The following is a 21,461-nucleotide window of genomic DNA, read 5'->3' as shown; positions in this document are numbered from 1 at the left end:
AAGGGGTGGATTATGATGAAACGTACTCGCCAGTTATACGTCATAGTTCCCTACGATACCTTTTTGCAATCGCGGAAAAACTAAATCTACAAGTTGAACAAATGGATACCATCACAGCTTTTCTTCATGGCAATATTGAAGAGATCTAATCAATCCCACGGCGGCGGGTTCTACGCACCGGATTGACCCGATGGATACCAGCCATCGGCCAGCGGCTGCCACCTCAGTGTACGTGTTGTCTCGTCCGTTTTTTCGTGTTGGAGAAGGTGCATCCCGGAGAGCCTTCTCCGCCTGCTTTTGGTCCGAGCCGGGATAGAGGAAAACCCCGGACCATGGTACTGTGCCGTCTGCCGAAATCGAATTCACCATCGCTCGGTTTCGTTGAGGTGTAACCGGTGCATGGAATGGGTGCACTTCCGGAACTGCTCCGGCCTAACATCGCTGCGGGAGTATAGTCAAACTGACTTCGTGGCAGGATGCTGTGCCAATGACAGCAGCAGTGGGTCATCTGATTATGTGACCCCACCGACTTCTCCCGCACAACAATATTCTCCGCCGCAGTATCTTACACCGAATATTGTTGTACCAGTTCCGGAGAGTGCATCATTTTTGCAATTTAATTGCAACGGGCTCCGTGGTAAGATTAGTGAGATCGTAGACTTTATGAATCGGAAAAGGATAAGGGTCGCGGCGATCCAGGAAACAAAGCTGAATCCCACCTGCAGCCTACGACATTGTGATGGGTACAATGTCCTACGGAAGGATCGCACAAGAAATGGAGGTGGTGGCCTGGCTTTCATATTACACCGTTCCGTGCAGTATAGACCTATCACGCTTGTGCTAGACACTAATGACCCGTACATGGAATGTATGGGGGTAGCAGTTAAGTGTGGGGCTGCCGAGATAGAGCTATACAATGTGTACATACCGCCGGTTGGTAGCTGTGCTCCTGGTTATAGCCCAAACATTGAGTGGTTGTTGAGCGGGCATAACCGATTGGTTCTAGGAGATTTTAATGCCCACCATGAACTTTGGCATTCTCTCCTGGGTAATGACCAGAGGGGCATAGCTTTGGCAGAGCAGATAGACGACTCCACATTTTGCACGGTGAACGAAGAGGCCCCCACGAGAATTATGGGTGACTGCAGCAGTTCGCCAGATTTATCGTTAGCATCGCCTGGTCTGATAAATGACGTCTCCTGGCAATCCGTCATTTCATTGGGTTCGGACCACCTCCCCATAATTCTCACCATCAACCGACCCTCCGATTTCATAACCTCTGAACGCCGGACGTTTATTAATCAAAAGAAAGCCAACTGGGAAGGCTTCAGAGAATACACCGATCGCCGCTTCAGTGAGCTCCCGTCCCCCTCACATGTTCATGTTGCCCAGAGGGAGTTCCGGGACATCATCAACGCAGCAGCCGCTCGCTTCATACCCGCTGGTCGAATTGCCCAGGTGAGGCCCAACTTCCCAGCCGAAGCGGCGGGACTCGCAGACGAGCGTGATGAACGCCGTCGTGCTAACCCTGCTGATCCTAGAATCAGAGAACTAAATCTAGAGATTAGTAAGATAGTCGACGAGCACAAGCGGAACACTTGGTTAGAGCATCTGAAGCAATGTAACTTAGGAACAGGAACTGGCAAATTGTGGTCAACAGTTAGAGCCCTCTCGAACCCCTCCACAAGGGATGATGGGATTTCAGTCACATTTGGCGACGTGACTGACTGATCCGAAGAGGTGCGCCAAATACTTCAACCGACAGTTTGTCGAGCATCCCGAGAGTGATAGAGCGAAAAGGAGAGCCACCCGTCGTGTACGTGGTCTCCGAGCCGATGACACACCACAATTTACTGCAGCCGAAGTTACCAATGTCATCAACAGCGCGAAACCATCTAAGGCGCTGGGCCCTGACGGAATTTCAATGCTAATGCTGGAGCATCTGGGAATACTGGGAGTTGAGTACCTGACCAGACTCCTCAATTTGTCTTTGGAATCACACATTATACCCGATGTCTGGAAAATGGGAAGGGTGATTCCACTACTGAAACCGGGCAAAGATTCGAGCAAAGGTGAATCGTACAGACCGATATCCCTTCTTTCGCCAGTAGCCAAGACACTTGAGGCATTACTCCTCCCCAGCCTTGTGGAGAATTTTCCAGCTGCCCACCATCAACATGGATTCCGTAAGGTACATAGTACGACAACAGCCTTACATGCCATTTCGACACATATTAATAAGGGACTTAACCAGCCCAGGCCGTGTCACAGGACGGTCCTCGTGGCGCTTGACCTATCGAAAGCATTCGATACGGTCAACCATGCCACATTATTTGAGGACATCGAGAATACGTCCCTACCGGCAGGAGCGAAGCGTTGGGTGCTGAATTATATGTGTGGACGCCAGTCGTACGTGGAATTCAGGGACAGAAAGTCAAGACCGCGTAGAGTTCAACAGGGCGTTCCCCAAGGTGGGGTGATATCTCCGGCACTGTTTAACCTCTACATGTCCTCGATTCCACCCCCTCCTGACGGCGTCGAGATTGTATCATATGCGGATGACTGTACAATCTTGGCATCTGGGCCCAATGTTGATGACATTTGCGATCGGTTGAACGTCTACATAGCTAATCTTACCAGTTTTTTCACTGCGAGAAACTTGAGGATATCCCCCACCAAATCCTCAGCGACACTATTTAATACATGGACGGCAGAAGTGCGCAGGCAGTTGAATATCAGAGTCGATGGAGTAATAATTCCGACCACAAATTACCCCAAGATTCTTGGGGTCACATTCGACAGCCTTTTTAGGTCATCTGCCCATGCCACTGCAATTTGTAATAAGCTCCGTCCTCAAGTCACTAGCCGGCAGTACTTGGGGTGCGGACAAAGAAACCTTGCTAACTACTTATAAGGCAATTGGCCGGTCAGTGGTAAACTATGCAGCGCCAGTGTGGACACCGCAGACCAGTGATACGCAGTGGAATAACATACAAACCTGCCAGAACGCTGCTCTTAGAACTGCGACTGGGTGTCTCCGCAGCACACCCCTGGATCACCTTTATGTGGAGACAAAGATCATCCCTGTGCGAAGACACAACTACATGTTGTCAAAGCAGTATCTCCTGGGTTGTTATCGCAGTAATCATCCAAACCACCATCTTATGGATACACAACCACCACCCAGGAACGTAAGGGTTGATATACATAATCTAGAGCGCGAGATCCAGCGCTATAAAAGAGAGCCTCTAGATCAAGCAGCGTACCAGGCAGGTTTGAACAGGATTCATGAGGATACTGTAGCTGAAGCGGTGAGAAGCTACAAGGTTAATCCTGTTCTTGGAGTCCGACCACCGCCCATAGCACCGGAGGAAAGAGACCTCCCACGGCAGACTAGGGTAGTTTTGGCCCAATTAAGATCAGGCAAGTGCAGCCGCCTCAATTCCTACTTATCGGTGATTGATAGCAGCGTAGCTGACGTTTGTCCAATTTGCAACCAAGGGCCACACGACACGCGTCATCTTTTCTCTTGCCCAGCCAAACCAACCCGACTTACCACCAGATCACTCTGGACACACCCCATCTTAGTCGCAGAGTTCCTTGATCTGCCAACAAGCTGATGTACCAAGCGTATAACATGAAATGGATGAGATCACAATAAACTGTTACAACAACAACAACAGATCTACATGGAACAGCCACCTCTATACACGGATCATCATAATGCGTCAAAAGTATGTCGTCTAAATAAAGCATTGTATGGACTAAAACAGTCAAGCAGAGTTTGGAACAAAGAATTAAACAAGGTACTAGAGGCTAGTGGACTGCAAAAGTCAAAATATGATCCATGTGTATTTTACAAACTCGGAGACAACAAACTTCTTATAGTAGCTGTATATGTGGATGATATCTTACTGTTCTGTAACGATGATAATTGGCTCAAGAGTATAAAAGGTCACCTTAACCGTAAATTTCACATGAAAGACCTTGGAGCCGCGAAACAAATTCTTGGAATGAGAATCACTCGTGAAGAAGGTAAAATTTCTCTTGATCAAGAAAACTACATTGAGAGCATTCTTGAAAAATTTGGAATTGTCCTGAGGATAGCCTTTCGAAATAATTATCAATAAACGGGAAGTTTAATATAAATGTAAGGTTTTATTTCTTGTTGAAATTTATGTGACCGAACTGGTTGAATGTTACACAACTCCTTTTTTTTTTAAAGGAAAACACAAAACGAAAAATCAAAAGGAATTCAATGATAATGGAACAAAACAGAGTTGTACAAATACATACATACAGGAATGATCAATAAGAAAAATATAAAGGGTCCTATTCACGACAGCTCGGCCTTTCCTGACCAGACATCGCCTCGATGTCGTCTTCGTTGTCCGGTTCATCTTCTGGGGGTAACACGCACCATCGCTTCATCTTCTCTGCGGTATACACCGAACCAAAAGGTTTTTTGACTGACTTGCATACCCTTTATGTCCTCCAGCAAATAGCGATCCTTGCCAAGAATCTTGGTCACAACATATGGCCCTCTAAAACGTGGTTCCAATTTTCGTGATTCGCCCGTTGCTTGAAGTTCGCTTTGAATGACTACAAGATCATTCACGTCATACTGTTGTGGCTTGCCGTGGTGTCGATCAAAACGAGTTTTCCATTGTTCACGGCATTTTTGTATATTCTGCTGAGCCTTAATTTGATTTTGTTCCACTGGCACCTCAGCTTCAGGTTCAGCTATTGCAGCTAGAAGTTTATTTTGTATTACATCTCGAAGCTTGAAGTTAAACACCAACTCGTGTGGACTAAATCCAGTACTATTGTTCTTTTGGGAGTTCACAGTCCACTGGGTACGTAGCAGATAGCTATCCCAATCTTTTGCGTTTTCCACTGAAGTCCGGAGGTAATTCAGAATAATACCGTTAGCCCTCTCAACTTGGCCGTTTCCTCTGGGGGTTCTCACAGCAGTCTTTATGTGACAAATATCATATTCGGAACAAAAGCTTTCGAACTGCTTAGAGGTAAAAGCCGTACCTCTATCGGTGATTATTCGTTCGGGTAAACCAAAATATCCAAACATTTCACTTAATATACTTACAACTGGTGATGTTGATGTATTGCGTACTGGTCGAACTATCAGAAATTTGGTGAACGCATCACTGATTACTAAAATATACGTATATCCCTTCTTACTACGCACAAAAGGTCCTAGGTGGTCCACATGTAATGTCTGGAACGGTATTGGGTTCGTATCGCTTACGTACATCTCGGCCTCGGGCTTGCCTGATTTTGCCTTATTAAAACAACACTCTACGCAGGCTGCTATGTATTCTTTGACATATTTCCTCACACGAGGAAACCAAAAGTTGTCCAATACTCTCTGGATTGTTTTCTCTATGCCGTAGTGCCCCATATCGTCATGACAATATTTAACCACACGCCATCTGACCGCTTTTGGAACAACAAACAATAATTTTCCATTGCTTTTTCTATACAGCCGTTGATTTTCGAGCTTATAATCGATTCGAATTTGTTGTTCTTGATCTGATTTACGTTCGCCATTCAAAACTTTTATTATATTCGATAATTCCAAATCCTGTAGCTGCATAGTCAATAACCAATCGTCGGTGGCGATTGAAATTTGTGCTACAGATTCTTCAACGGGTGCTCTGCCGATGGCATCTACATGAGTCATTCTACTACCTGCTCGATGTACACACTCCATAAGCGCCATCCACCATCTTGTAATACGTGGAATTATCTGCGTCTTTGTCCCTCGTCTTTCGTTTGTAACAGAATACCTGCCAGGCCAACACTGCTGGCATCTGTGTGCACCTCATGTACCGCATTAAAATCGTACATTGCTAGTACAGGTTGCTCGCAAAGTCGTTGTTTCAAAATACTGAATGCTTCTTCTTGCTCAGGTCCCCAGATAAAATTACTGCTTCCAATCTTAGTCGTTAATTGGGTGAGAGGTTTGGCGATTATTTGGAAATCTTTAACAAATTTTCGGAAGAATCCGCATAATCCCATGGTCCTAGGTGGTCCACATGTAATGTCTGGAACGGTATTGGGTTCGTATCGCTTACGTACATCTCGGCCTCGGGCTTGCCTGATTTTGCCTTATTAAACCAACACTCTACGCAGGCTGCTATGTATTCTTTGACATATTTCCTCACACGAGGAAACCAAAAGTTGTCCAATACTCTCTGGATAGTTTTCTCTATGCCGTAGTGGCCCATATCGTCATGACAATATTTAACCACACGCCATCTGACCGCTTTTGGAACAACAAACAATAATTTTCCATTGCTTTTTCTATACAGCCGTTGATTTTCGAGCTTATAATCGATTCGAATTTGTTGTTCTTGATCTGATTTACGTTCGCCATTCAAAACTTTTATTATATTCGATAATTCCAAATCCTGTAGCTGCATAGTCAATAACCAATCGTCGGTGGCGATTGAAATTTGTGCTACAGATTCTGCAACGGGTGCTCTGCTGATGGCATCTACATGAGCCATTCTACTACCTGCTCGATGTACACACTCAAAGTCGTACTCCATAAGCGCCATCCACCATCTTGCAATACGTGGAATTATCTGCGTCTTTGCCCTTATAGACGAAATTGCCGAACAATCTGTCATAATTCGAAACGGTTTACCAAGCAAATAAATTCGGAATCTGGCAAGGGACTCGACTACAGCCAACACCTCGAGTTCGTAGCTGTGGTAGTGAGATTCCGTTTCACTACATACTCGGCTGAAATACATCACCACTTGCCAGGAACGTCCCTCGTCTTTCGTTTGTAACAGAATACCTGCCAGGCCAACACTGCTGGCATCTGTGTGCACCTCATGTACCGCATTAAAATCGGCTATCACCACGTCCGGTTTCGCTTTCTCAACCACTCTCATAATCAGCTCCTGGAACACTGAAGGCGCATTGACTAAACCGAAGGCATACGGTTGAACTCGTAGTGCCCTTCCTGTGTGATAAAAGCGGTGAGAGCTTTAGATGACTCCTCTACCTCGATCTGATGGTAACCCATCTTCATATCTAAAGTCGTGAAATACTTACTACCTGCGAGTTGTGCCATAATATCCTCGATTATAGGCATCGGGAATGGTTGTCGAATCGTAACCTTGTTTAAACGTCGGTAGTCAACGCACATTCGAAATTCTCCGTTCTTTTTCTCATTCAACACTATTGGTGACGAAAACGGTGATGTGGATGGTCGTATTATTCCCGCATTAATCATATCGTTTATGATTTCCCGCACTATGGATCTTCTTGCAAAAGGTAATCGGTAGGGTTTCATACAAATAGGCTCGTCCGTCGATAGCCGTATGCTCATTTTCACGAGATTACACCTTCCAATATCTTTAGCTTCGGATGCGAATCGTCCTTCAAATCTTTTAATCACTTTGTCCAAATTTTCCACCGTCTCACCGGAGAGGGTTTCGTTTATGTTATTAATATTTTTCTCTTGAACATAACAGTTCCGACCATTGAAAACAACGCATGTATTGTCCGAACATAAGAAATCTCTGCCAACTAAAATATCGCAACCGAGTTTTTCGTCTTCAACTATCAAAAGTGAACCCTCGAGGGTGACATCGATTTTCACTTCGGCGGCTATTCTCTCAGTGCATTCATATTGACCGCCACCAAAACCAACAAGTCGTACATAACACTTTTCACTATTTCCAAGATCCGCGGCTATGGACCTTCTGACTAGGCTACGCGCACTACCACTGTCTATTAGAGCCTCTAATGACATATTTCCGATTTTCACAATCTTATGGCCCGGTTTTTCCGAAATATCGTCGATTTGGTTACATGTCACATTTTGTGTCGTTGTTCCTGCACTCAGATGTGCTATGTCCCGTACGTGAACATATTTCACAACGTAATCGTTTCTGTGGCTCAGGGCACTCGCGAGATATATGACCCGGTTTTCGGCAATTATAACACGCTATCTCTTGTTTAGATTTCGTCGCTGAAATTGTTAAATCACCGACATCCACTTTGTCACTCATTTTCCTGTTGACACTTTTCGATTTTGGGTTGTAGCTTTCGTTATAACTACTGTAATTAAGAATTGTTCTCAAAAGTTCTGAACATGTCGGAAAATTCATAACCGACAAAACGCGTTTCAAATCGTTATCGTTCACACCGTTTATAACGTATTTTATTATAGATTGATCGTCCAATCCACCCGTTCTGGCAACCGATAGCATTCTATAATAAAAATTTTCCGGTGTCTCTCCGTACGCTCGTCGCATATTCATTAATTTCATATGAATCTCGGCAACATTAATAATTGAAGGAAATTCCGTTAAAAACACCTCAACGAATTGGTCCCACGAAGAAAAAATTTCTACACTCGAGTCTATCCACAATTTCGCCATACCGTGTAGTTTTGTTTGCACTGCAAAAAGCAATACGCCGTCATCCCACCCATATGATCGTCTCAGCTGTTCGATACGTTGAATAAATTTGCACGAAGTTATCGATTTATCGGCTGGATCAAATGATGGAAGTATCGATACAATATCCTTCACACTATTCGTAACAAAGTGTTGTTGTTGGTACATTTGAATTGGTTGCGTCACAGATGGTGTGTTATATTGTGGGAATGTAACGTAGTGTGTATATGGACTAAAATGATTTGCAGCCAACGAAGCTGGTGTAAACTGTCGTTGAAACGAAATGGTATTCGGTATACCTTGTGCACGGATGAAAAAGGCTGTTTTTCATATGTTTGGCTATAAACATTATATGTTTGGAACACAAATTTTTAAACACAATATTTTTGAGTGCAAGCATATAATGTTCATAAACTAGCATAACATGTTTGGGACATATATGTTAATATGTTAGAACATATTATGTTTGGGACATAAAATGTTTGTAAATATAAAATGTTTGGATGCAAACATATATTAATTTAGAAATAGCCTATAAACATATATGTGTTTAGTAGCTTGGAGCGCTATTTAACAGGGAGCGATATTGAATTAAGTTGGTGGTTGTTGCTTGTTATTACAAAATTAACATTTTATTTTTCCTTAGGCAATTGATCAGCTACTTCTTTGATCCTTACAAACTGTGTGGTCCGCTGTTCGAATCCCCGTCCGTCAAAAGGTAAAATTAAAATAAAAAAAATCATACAATTGAATAATTTCTTCTATAATGTTTGTATTACAGAAAAAGGTGATAAGAACTAAAAAATCTCGTGGAAGTGAGAAAGATGTGGGGGAATATACAATTGGGCAGAAACAAAATTGAAAAAAAAAATGGAGCATTCAGGTCGAAAACCTATGTTGTTAGCACCTATATTACCTGTTTATTTTCATAATTCATTATGATTGTAAATATATAAATAAATAAATAAAATTTTGAGCACAATATTGTTTGGGAGAATTTTTTTAAGCATATAATATTTTTGGGTGAAAAATGCTTCCAAACATATTATATGTTCACATAATAACATATTGTTTTTTGGAAGACAACATTATTGAATTTGGATGCAAAAATACAAAATGTTTGAAACTTAGACTACCCAAACATATATTGTTTAGACTAATATGCTTTCAAACATATTATATATTGGAAGAGATCAAACATATAAATGTTTGGGCAATACCCAAAAATATATATGCTTGAAGCAAAATATGTTTGGGAGTATATGTTACAGAAGCGATTTTTTGTGAGCGTGTGGTGATGTGTTTGTGTATGTGTTCTGAGTTATTTCGTTGAACATCACATACTAAAGTACTAGGAACACTACATGCCGTCGTAGTTGTTCCCCTGACAAAAACGTCGTCAGATGATGTTGCATGCACTTGCATGTTCCGTGGTTCATTATCAAAGCCATGAAAATCCGGAGACGACGTACTCAACGGAGTATTATTTTCCTGATAATTCATGCTTTGAAATGAATTTTCATGCACCGAATTTTGCGTCACTTCTCGAATGATTCTTTCCTTTTCTTCCAATTGTTTCGCATTAAGTCATTCAATTAAATCAATCTTTTTCCCCGTTGTAGACAATCCGACACTCCGACATTTCTCCTTTAATTCGTCCACCTTACATTTATTTAAAGTCTCCATTTTCACTTATTAATATCATCCACTGCTACAAAAGCGTCGTTTATGAATTTCACAATAATCCGAATTTTTGCATTTGCTCTGCAAAGCCAATTTTCTTTTAAACTCGGGTGTCGTCTTAAATTTACGCTTATAAAACGATTTTATCCCACTTCTGAAACTGTCCTGAGGATAGCCTTTCGAAATAATTATCAATAAACGGAAAGTTTAATATAAATGTAAGGTTTTATTTCTTGTTGAAATTTATGTGACCGAACTGGTTGAATGTTACACGACAACTCCTTTTTTTTTAAAGGAAAACACAAAACGAAAAATCAAAAGGAATTCAATGATAATGGAACAAAACAGAGTTGTACAAATACATACATACAGGAACCCAATAAACACAGGATGAGCGTTTTTCAAATGCAACAACTTTTCAGTTTGAGGGTAAATATAATTTTCAACATAAATTCAACTTGACTTGATATAGCTCATCTTCAATACATCTTCAAATTGTTTGCGAATTACTTCCAATTTGCCAAAATGTTGACGAAATCTTTGAAAAGGTGTTGAAGATAATATGAGAAAACTTTGACAAAACACTACCCTAAAATGCAACGAAAAAACCATGTGGTTTTCAATACTTATTTGTGCAACGAAGTTCGTGGTCAATTGCAAGAAATAAAAAAAATGAAAAATTTTAGACAAATAACCAAATAGTTTATAAAAATAGGTAAGTGAAAATAGGTAAGTGAAAATAAAAAATTAATGTATATCTATTTGCAGAAAACTAAAATTATGGATTCTACGTTCTTGAAAACATTAAAAAGCTGACCAATGAAAAAATGGTGGACAATTAACTGGAACTGCTTCAAATAGTTTATAATAATTGGTACGTCAATATGAAAAATTAAATCAACACTTTAAAGAAGTCACTAAATTTAAATCTCTTTGCAGAAAACTAAAATCTTTGGATGCCACATTCTTGCAAACAATTAGAAGCTGACCAATGAAAAATGAGTGGCTTATCGACAAGAAAAAGTTTCCAGAAACATTACAAGTGCAACCAATTAAAATTGTTAAAAACAACAAATTGTTGAAATCAACAACAATGTGCATCACATCGTCAGTTTAATTCATATGCTATTATCAGTTTAAAATGGATATAGTGTGACTTCCTTCTGCTGGAAATCAATTCTAACACGCGGTCCAGTACGTTCCTAATTTCAAATTGCCCTCATGTTAATAAATTTTAATGACACCAAAAGGAAGGAAATCGAATTATCAATGTAAAAGTGTTTACTAATAATGTTTAAGATATTTAAAGTTTTGTTGTTTGTTTTTGTTCTAATTTGTTGATATGTTTAATAAGATTATTATTTATCAATTGGTATTGTAGTGTACTATGTAGTGTAGTGTATTATTATATATTTTATTTTGATGAAAATGAATAAATTATACAAAATTCATAGAATTTTGGCTTTGACTTTCAATTTGAAGTGGGGATATCATTCATACAAATTTAGGTTGAAAAGTATTTGCAACGATGTTAATTTTGAATTTGACTCGCATCGAAAATTGTTTGACAAATTATTGAGTAGCGATGCATTTCAATTTGAGGATAACACTTAAGATATTATTGCTAATGTGTTGAATTTTACTGTTGAGGGTAATGTCTGTTTTTTGTTGAGAACGCGATTTTCTCAACAATTTCTCAACTTGAATATTACCCTAATCCTTTGAGAAAATGTTTGAAAAATTGTTGAAATTTAGCATTTTTCAAACGTTTGTGTTTATTGGGAATGATCAATAAGAAAAATATAAAGGGTCCTATTCACGACAGAATGAAGAATGCAAAACCAGTCAGCACACCTATGAATGCAAGTGAAAAATATTCAAAGGATGACTGTCCTACAACATCCGAGGAAATGAAGAAAATGGAAAATATTCCGTACCAGGAAGCTATCGGATGTCTTATGTATTTGTCTCAATGCACTAGACCAGACATTACATTCGCTGTAAATAAATTGAGTTGCTTCAACGCAAATCCTGGAACCCATCATTGGTTAACAGTAAAACATATTCTAAGGTATTTGCGTGGCACCTCAAAATTAAAATTGAATTTCGTGAAAGATGAGAGAAGTGATATCATCGGATACCCTGACGCAGACTGGGCTGGTAGTGTTGATGATAGGAAATCTACGCCAGGCTATGTCTTTATCGCTCAAGGAGGAGCCATATCCTAGTGCTCAAAACGGCAACAAACCGTAGCCCTCTCATCGTGTGAAGCTGAATACATTGCTCTTTCAGCAACTGTTCAAGAAGCAATATGGTGGAGTGGTATAGAATCACATTTTTGCCCGAGTCCAAAATCGATGCAAATAGCTTGCGATAATCAAAGTCATCATTTTGTGCAAGATCAATTACAAAATGGAAAGTTTAAGGTGAACTACATAAGCACAAACGAACAAGTTGCTGATATCCCATCGAAACCACTTGAGAAGAATAAATTGGAATTATTCAGAAAGGCAATGGGGCTTCAATAAAATATCCAGATTAAGGAGGAGTATTGGGATTATACTATCATGTAATCTACATATCCTATTATATCCCTATTTTTATATATTTATATATTATGACATTTATTGTATTCCTTATGTTATTCATGTCTGTTCTGGGTCACACCGCATTGTGCACCACACTATACACTTTCTACACACCACACACAAAGTTAGTTGTTCTGAGTCACACGTGTGAACACTTTTTTCGGACTTTTAATCGAAAAATGTGACAGCTGATTTTTTTCTGCAAGCCATATTATTTGCAGACAGAAATTATAAACAAAACATATTTTGCCGGTATAAACATAAAAAATTAAAAGTAAGTGCGTAACTCAAAGCCATAAAATGCCTGCCGGATTTTTGTTAGCAGTGAATAATGTAAAGACAAGAGCAATTTATCAAGAAAAAGGAGACAATTGCGTGATGCTTCAAATCTGTTTTGATTTGTTTTTTTCTATCCCTCCTCAATGTTACTCATGAACAAACGATCGCCGTATCGTTTTCGTTTTTGTTTTTGACGGCGGAGAAGTTTTTATTTTGGTTTTGGTCAAACAGTTTTTAACATCCATACATTAAAGGAAATTTAATTATAGTGGGCATAATTAACTATTCTGTTAAGGTTTTTCTCATTTGTATTGCTTAAATATTTACAATAATATTGCAAACAAATTTTCTATCGTGGCGGCCTCCATGTGCAGAAAGATATTGGCGGCGTGTTTTTTTTAATTTGCTCAGTGATTTGTGCACCAAGAACACTTTGCAGAATTGAAGATGCCATATTTTTCATGCAATAAATTTGGCAAAATTCACTTTTCTTAGCCCATTGATTTTGTAAAAGTTATAATTTAATTACCTTATATTTTCAAAAAGACCTTTGATTTGTTTAGGAAAGCGGATAGTATTCACAAAAATCAAAGATAATTTTGCTTAAAACTTTTTTGTGTTAACTTTTAAAAATTGTGGCAACATTATACTTTCGAACACACTGAAAACCAGCTGATTAAAACAACCCCAAAATTTCTACACCAATCAGAGGAAATTTCGGTTCAAATTTTAGATGGATTTTTAAAATCGTGGTTTCTGACATATATAAGTGACTTTCCCAATAAAATTTGCAAATATTTATAAAAAACATATTAAAGTTTCAGAATCTGTTATTTATTTGTTATAAAAACTTCTAACTTTGCATACGATGGCTGTACACTAAGCCTACACAAAAGAAATGTTCGTGTACATTTTTCAGGTCTATGACGGTGTATAGTGTTGGCCAGAACACCTTTTAAGTGTGACACCATACGTAACTTGTACATGTGTGTACCAGAACAGACACGATTGACATTTAGCAATAAATATAGTATACTTCTTCCGCTGTAACCGTGCGCTCTGCTATAAACTTTTAATTGAACAAAATTAAATTCGAATTATTCTGTTTTCTTTCAGAAAAACTAATTTAGCTTACAGACTGCTGATTTATTGGAAATCTAGGCGCACCGAAATATTAGAAGGAACACGCTGACATCGTTAATATGATAAGGAAGATAATCATTTATATAGTTTATTTTTGTTAACCCTTTAGTTGTTATTGATCATAATTGTATGTCAAAGTTATGTTAGAATAAAACACACAATTATTGTCAAATGTGGAGTATGAAAGTAAATATGAGTAAATCAAAAATGATGGTATTTAGCAACGGGGGACGACTAGCACGGCACGAAAAATGGAAACTAAATGGGCAGGATATTGAAATAGTCTCGGAATATAATTACTTAGGAGTGGTATTAACCCCTAAACTGTCTTTTAAGAAACACATTGAGAATAGAAATAATCAAGCCAAACGTGCAATACAAATGACGTGGCAAAACTTTCTCAATGCACCAAATATTTCGTTACAAAGCAAGTGGAACCTATTTATGGCAGTATGCAAATATGGGAATTCAGTTACTGCGACCAAGTTGATAGACTACAACGATACTTCATAAAACGAATAATGAAACTACCGGATACAACACCTAATTACACAATAGAAATATAATTTAGAATTAAAAACGGACATTTACACACATTAGAACTGCACTTACAATACATAACAAAAGCACTATTTAGATATGGTTCCAATCGCTACCTCATATACTATCAAAATTTATAATCACTAAAAATTTGTTTTGGGATAAAAGCTTAAAAGATATGACATATAATCTAGGAGTTCAGTCGCCTCATTCGACATCGTCGAAAATGGATTGGATATCATTCAATGAAGCAATATTAAGACGTCTTGAAATACATGACGCAAGAAAAAATTTTAGAAAAGCGGTTGAAAGTCAATCGAGAATTTATAAGCTTCTTGATCACACCAGAGGTAGACTGTATATAAGCCAGTTGTATACTCAAAGCGATATAGCATGGATATTTAAGGCACGCGCGGACCTAATCCAGCTTAATGCTAACGCACCATTTGTCTTGAGAGAAGGTAGTGAACTCTGCTCACTATGCAATTTACGGGAAAAAGAAACACTACATTTCCATGGCAAATGCCCAATATTCATTAATTACAGACTATGCTTTAAAAAAAAAAAACAGTTTTGAGCCTAACAGAAATCATCAACATACTGAATGGAAGACAGGATATGGATTGGAAAAACCTTACTGGATACTTGAAATCTGCATTAAATTATAGAAAATTAATCTTAACAGAATTCTCATAAGTAACTTTTAATTTTAAACAAAATTGCAAAATTGTATTTGTATGTAAAGCAATGAAATTTTAATTTATATGATTTAAAGATTCGACTGACGACTTTTGTCATAGTCGTAAAATCTTCAATTGATTAAGATTGATAACCTATAATTTATAAAAGTTATAATTTATCAATTTTGTTAGCTATAGAAAAGAATTTACCAATAAAGAAGATTCATTCATTCATTCAACACACAAATAACAAAAACAAAATGCTTTAGTCTATAGCATAATTCAGAAAAATAAAATATTGAAAATTTTTTATAAGAAAGGCATATTTTCTGTTATTTCAAATAAAACTAAATAAGATATTGGGGGCGCAATATATACATTTTTTGATTGAAATTTATTGTCCATATCAATTAATAATTTAATTGAATCAATCAAATATTTGGTTGATTTTTGTCGCGAAATTAATTAAAATTGTGGGAGCCACCGTGGTGCAATGGTTAGCATGCCCGCCTTGCATACACAAGGTCGTGGGTTCAATTTCTGCTTCGACCGCACACCAAAAAGTTTTTCAGTGGTGGATTATCCCACCTCAGTAATGCTGGTGACATTTCTTAGGGATTCAAAGCTTCTCTAAGTCGTTTCACAGCAATGTGGAACGCCGTTCGGACTCGGCTATAAAAAGGAGGTCCCTTGTCATTAAGCTTAACATGGAATCGGGCAGCACTCAGTGATAAGAGAGAAGTTCACCAATGTGGTATCACAATGGACTGAGTAGTCTAAGTGAGCCTGATACATCGGGCTGCCACCTAACCTAACCTAATTAAAATTGTAATTGATTCAAATAAAACTGTAATTGAATTTTATGTTAAAAATCAATCACGTTTTTAATTGATTCAATCACACAATTAATTGATTCCGTGACAAAAGTCAATTAAATTTTTAATTGAAAATCGTGTTGGTTTTCAATCAAAATGGGTGATTGATACTATCATTTTCGTGATTGAAGACATTTCAATTAAAAAACTGATTGAATCCGCGATTTTCGTGATTGAAATAAAAAAAATGTGTGTATCACATCATATTTAACATATTTTTTGCATTAATGAAAGTACGATGTTGAGTTACAACCTTGCCAGCATTTCCAAGTTCCATTTCATCCTCATCGCTACCATAGACTTGTAATTGACACTACAACAATCGCCAACTGTGATGGGGGAAGCGTATCAAAAAGTATGAAATGTACATGGAAGTATTTTGCCATCACTATTATTGTAAGAGCCATTTTATATTTTGTGAAACACCAAGCGCAACTAGCTTATTATAATTTATTTAAATAAAAACTATAATAAAGTGCTGAAAACATACACTCATAGAAAAGTGTGCTAAAAACAACAGTCGATGTCTACTGTTATATTTTTGTACTTCAGGACCTAATGAACAACAAATTATAAAATGTTTAGGTTATAAAATTTTCCTCAAAGCATATTTAAGAACCAAAAGTAGTTTTTGGTATATTTTTGCACTGTAATATACTTACAAGCTCCTAAATACGATCAGCAAACATTTTGTTTGCTGTTATGCCTCAATTCGATAAATATTCAGATTTTTTGTCAAATACTTTAGATATCCATAAAATATTGTTTTAATTATGTTAAGACAATATATGTCAGTTGACATTTTTATTTGTTTCATCCAAAATAAAACATGTTTTGCTGTAATCGAGCTTAAAAAATAGCAGGAAATGTTTGCTATTTCAGCTAACAGTTACTGCTGTCCCTTTTTCAGCACACTTTCTGCTGGTTTTAGCAGACTTTTCTGCTGTCCCTACTAACAAATTTCTTTGGGTGTAGTTATTTTGCTTAAAATTGTGAAAGGTATATTGGCTAACAATTTTTGACTTTCTTAATGGAATAAAGTGCTAGTTTTTCATATATTTTTCCAGACACGCTGTCTCTATCGAGAATAAAAACACTAGCCAGTTTTAATTGGCTATACATTTCAATCCAAAAATTTATATATTGCGCCCCAAAATCGTATTTAGTTTTATTTGAAATAAAAGAAATTATGTGTTTCTTATAAAACATATTCAATATTTTATTATTTTTTTAATTATGCAATAGACAAAAAATTTGGTTCTTGTGTGTTTTGTTCTAACATAACTTACACATACAATTACTATCAATACCAACTATAGGGTGAAAAAAAAATAAACTATATAAATCATTATCTTCCTTTTATTAAAAATAGAGATGTATATTAAGAGTAGAGAATATTAAGATTATATCTGTTTGTATATCATAGTATAATAATACTTAAAAAAAATATAAAAAAAATAACCATGTCTGCATGTTCCTTCTAATATGTAGATGCGCCTAGATTTCCAATAAATCAGCAACATGTAAGCTAACTTAGTTTTTCTGAAAGTAACAATTCCTTTCCAAAATGTCCATACATTGAAATCGTCTATTAAAATTTGGTCCAATCAAAGACAAAAATAATAGGAAAGCAATGTAATATTTGGTATTATATTGATGATGCTTTGCAAATTCTGGAAATAGAAAAAAATATAAATGGAAAGAAAGAACTTTTTACCATTACATAATTCAGCTCATTAGTTTATAAAGGGTGGTTAAATTGTAAGGCCGATGTTGAATGTGAACCACACCTAAACGCCAAGTTTTTTTTTCCGAATTTTATTTGGCATTTCTCTATTTCAGACTTACTCAATTTGAACCATGGAGAGATACACAATCCAACAACGTGTTCAATTGTTCCATGAAATGGCAACAGTGGATGATAAATTTTCGAAGAAAATCATCTTCAGTGATGAGGCACATTTTCACCTCAGTGGATTCGTCAATAAACAGAATTGCCGCATTTGGGCGAATAGAAACCAAGAGTGATTGTCGAAAAACCAATGCACCCACAAAGAGTGACTGTTAGGTGCGGTTTATCATCGGGCCGTATTTTTTCCAAAATGAGGCCGGTCAGGCAGTTACTGTGAATGGTGTTCGCTATCGTGAGATGATAACGAACTTTTTATGGCCCGAATTAGAAGATATGGATGTGGACGATATGTGGTTTCAGCAGGACGGTGCCACTTGCCACACAGCTTACGAAACAATGGCTCTTTCGCGCAACAAATTCAATAGCCGTGTTATCTCACGTAATGGCGATGTCAATTGGCCGCCAAGATCATGTGATTTGACACCGTTGGACTTTTTTCTTTGGGTTATTTGAAAGAAACGGTGTACGTTGATAAACCAGCAACAATTCAAGAGCTAAAGGATGAGATAATTCGGCACATTAACGGCATAGAACCTCCATTATGCCTCAGCGTCATCGACAATTTTGACCATCGGATGAAGGTGTGCCACCGAGGTCGCGGCGCCCATTTGGCCGATATTTTGTTCCATACATAATTGAGTAATACCAATATATCATAATAAAATAAGATTACAATAATTTCCTAAATAGTTTGTGTTTTATTCAAAATCAACATCGGCCCTTGAAATTTTAACAACCCTTTATATCAGATATACTGCTCTCAAACTGGAAAAGGCAGGTAAAATGCAATTTAATGCCAACGCTACTTCGCAACATCAAGGTAAATCTTCCAAAAAATCCATACCACTCTTGGTTTTAAGAAAACTAGAAGTGAAAAAATTTACAATTTTAAAAGATCAATACGGAACCCTCCGTTTAATTGCAAACATGTTCTTATATTTTTATATATTTAATAAAATGATGGAGTTGATGGGATTGATTGGTCAATTTCATGAAATAAAATTGGTCTCGTAAAGAAATTAATAAAAAAAATACAATATTTTAGTTCGTTTAATGTAAACAGGTTTCCATGGAAAATGGTATTCACATTTCACAATTTCTTACCTTCAATAATCGTAGATTGTTTTCCATTTTTACGATACCACAAAACACAAACACAGGTAATTTCAAATGCGTTCAATCATATATTTTTTTCAAATCTTGACCACGTGGCCATTCGTTGTTGCACACTTTATTTATTTCAACCCTTTGCTACACACATTTTGAATGCAGCAGACAGAATGTCGCCAATCATTTTTTTCAATTTACGCGAAACACAAAAACCCAACCGTTCGTTACGAGTTACTTCCACAGACTGATCTCTCCATCATACATTGTTGAATAAATACCCGGAAACGGAAAAATTTTCAATCACGTTTGTAATTGAAAATCATTTCCAAATTGATTAACAAATTGATTGAATCAGTTAATATTTTAATTGGAAACGTAACAAATATCAATCATTGTTTATTTGGTTTTTATTCGGATTTGATTAAATAATTAATTGAATCAATTAACATATTAATTGAATCCGTTTCCAAATTCAATTAAGTGTTTAATTGAAAAAATTTTGGTGATAATTTGTGTGTGTGGGAGAAAATTGGTACTACGAATACAAATAAAAGGGAAAAACGATGGGAATAATTCCCCCAAAAAATTCAATAGAGTTGCTACCAAAATGCTCAATTTCTCTGTAATTTCAAGTCAAAAACCACCAGGATGGGATGCATCCAAGTACCGAATCCTAATCTCATGATCACAGATCTGTACATAAAAATTGTTGCATATTTAGCAAATAAAATAAAAGTTTTACATTTAAATTATAGTACTCCTAATATAGGCACAAGAATATGCGTCCCGTCAACACATCCTACCACTCTTGAAATTCCATGCGTGACGTAAAAAGCTAATGAAATTTTCTTCTTTCCTTTTCCGTTGTAATGAAATATATCCACTTTGGGCATATGCGTTCTTCACCACGTGCACACCTCTACTGCTAACACGTCTAACAAGGTTTTTGAAGGCAGGATTATTTACCCTATAATATTTGTGAAACCTTCAAAAGCAAAGGAGCCCATTAACTACCTCTATTTTTTCACATTTTCTCCTTAACTCAACTTTTACGTCAATTCATGTAAATATTTGCCAAAATAAAACAGCTGACTCCAATGCTCCAAATTACTTCTCCCTAGTTATTCCCTTCGCTATTGTTTAGAATAGGAGGATTTTATTCCCGGGAAAATGAATTCCTAAGGAACGCAGTTCCCAAAGAATATTTACAATCGAGCAAATAATGTTATTCACTTAATTCGTTTTAATTGTAACAAAGGAAAATCTGCGAAAAAAAACTGTCAGAAATGTTTTCTTCGAACCCTCCTGACCCTGAATGGAGGAAGTGGATGGGCCAAGACGGCATGCAGTGTTTATATTGAACACTCAGTCTTTGCCACATCTAGCAAAGTCTCAGGGTTATGGCTTTCATTATATCCAAATGAAGGTGTATAAAAACGATCAGCTAAAGGATTCAGAAATGGACAAGCCTCTGTCTGAATAAGCGGATCCTCTTGCGAAGTCGAGGGAGATACCAAAGTTGAAGACATGGATAGATACCGTATGCGTGAGGAGGCTTCTACTGCCTCAGAACTCACCAAAGTTGATCCTATGGTTATTGCGAGAGTCACCGAGATCTCTGAAGAGGACATTCTTGATGACTCGATTGAAGCGGCTGATGTGACGGTTGTTGAAAATCTCGATGGTCCTACGGATCCTCCAGATAAATCTTCATCATTGTAAGGCTGCATGTGCTGCCTTAAAAATTCTCCTGATGAAAGGGGACATAGACATAGTTCTTATTCAAGAACCATATGTTTATAGAAACAAAATATGTGAATTAAGTACTCCGGGGTTCAAACTATTGCAGTATATTGGTAATGATGTAATTCGAGCCTGTATAATTGCTAAAAAAGAGCATAACTTGTTTCTGCTTCCTTCAATGTGCAATGCAGACACTGTCGTTACCAATTTAGAAATAGCCAAATGCAAATATTGGGTATCTTCGGTCTATATGGGACATGACAGGGAGATGCCTCCAAGTGCCGTTAAGACCTTAGTTGAGGGGTTACTGAAAACAAAGACGAAACTCATTATGGGATGCGATGCGAATGCGCATCATAGTATATGGGGAAGTAGTGATACTAATGCAAGGGGAGAGTCGCTAATAGAGTTTATTTTGGTACTAATCTGGTAGTTTGCAACAAGGGAGATGCCCCAACCTTTGTCAATAA

The 21,461-nt window shown here is 37.5% G+C and overlaps 2 protein-coding genes and 2 long non-coding RNA genes across 11 annotated transcripts in view; 2 read left to right on the top strand and 2 right to left on the bottom strand.

Moving 5' to 3' along the window:
* The window catches only part of mtsh (mitoshell), a 164,136-nt gene that overhangs the window by 134,832 nt on the left and 7,843 nt on the right, over positions 1-21,461 (bottom strand). The gene's annotated exons all lie outside the window — the stretch shown is intronic.
* LOC142227602 (uncharacterized) lies at positions 6,954-9,941 on the bottom strand. Its single transcript, XM_075298088.1, has 3 exons — positions 9,783-9,941; positions 7,856-8,705; positions 6,954-7,767 (listed from the first exon to the last, which is right to left on the bottom strand). Exons 1-3 carry the CDS (start codon positions 9,939-9,941, stop codon positions 6,956-6,958), a joined length of 1,821 nt encoding a protein of 606 aa, XP_075154203.1. The 3' UTR covers positions 6,954-6,955.
* Positions 10,495-11,577, top strand: LOC142223651 (uncharacterized). Its single transcript, XR_012718850.1, has 4 exons — positions 10,495-10,550; positions 10,670-10,836; positions 10,890-10,995; positions 11,061-11,577. It is a non-coding gene; the product is annotated as an uncharacterized LOC142223651 (long non-coding RNA).
* LOC142225969 (uncharacterized) lies at positions 12,770-14,322 on the top strand. The gene is made up of 2 exons (XR_012719544.1): positions 12,770-14,040; positions 14,105-14,322. It is a non-coding gene; the product is annotated as an uncharacterized LOC142225969 (long non-coding RNA).

This window comes from Haematobia irritans, chromosome 2 (genome assembly GCF_050003625.1).
Source record: "Haematobia irritans isolate KBUSLIRL chromosome 2, ASM5000362v1, whole genome shotgun sequence".
NCBI lineage: Eukaryota > Metazoa > Arthropoda > Insecta > Diptera > Muscidae > Haematobia > Haematobia irritans.
This window is presented reverse-complemented; position numbering and strand designations above follow the sequence as displayed.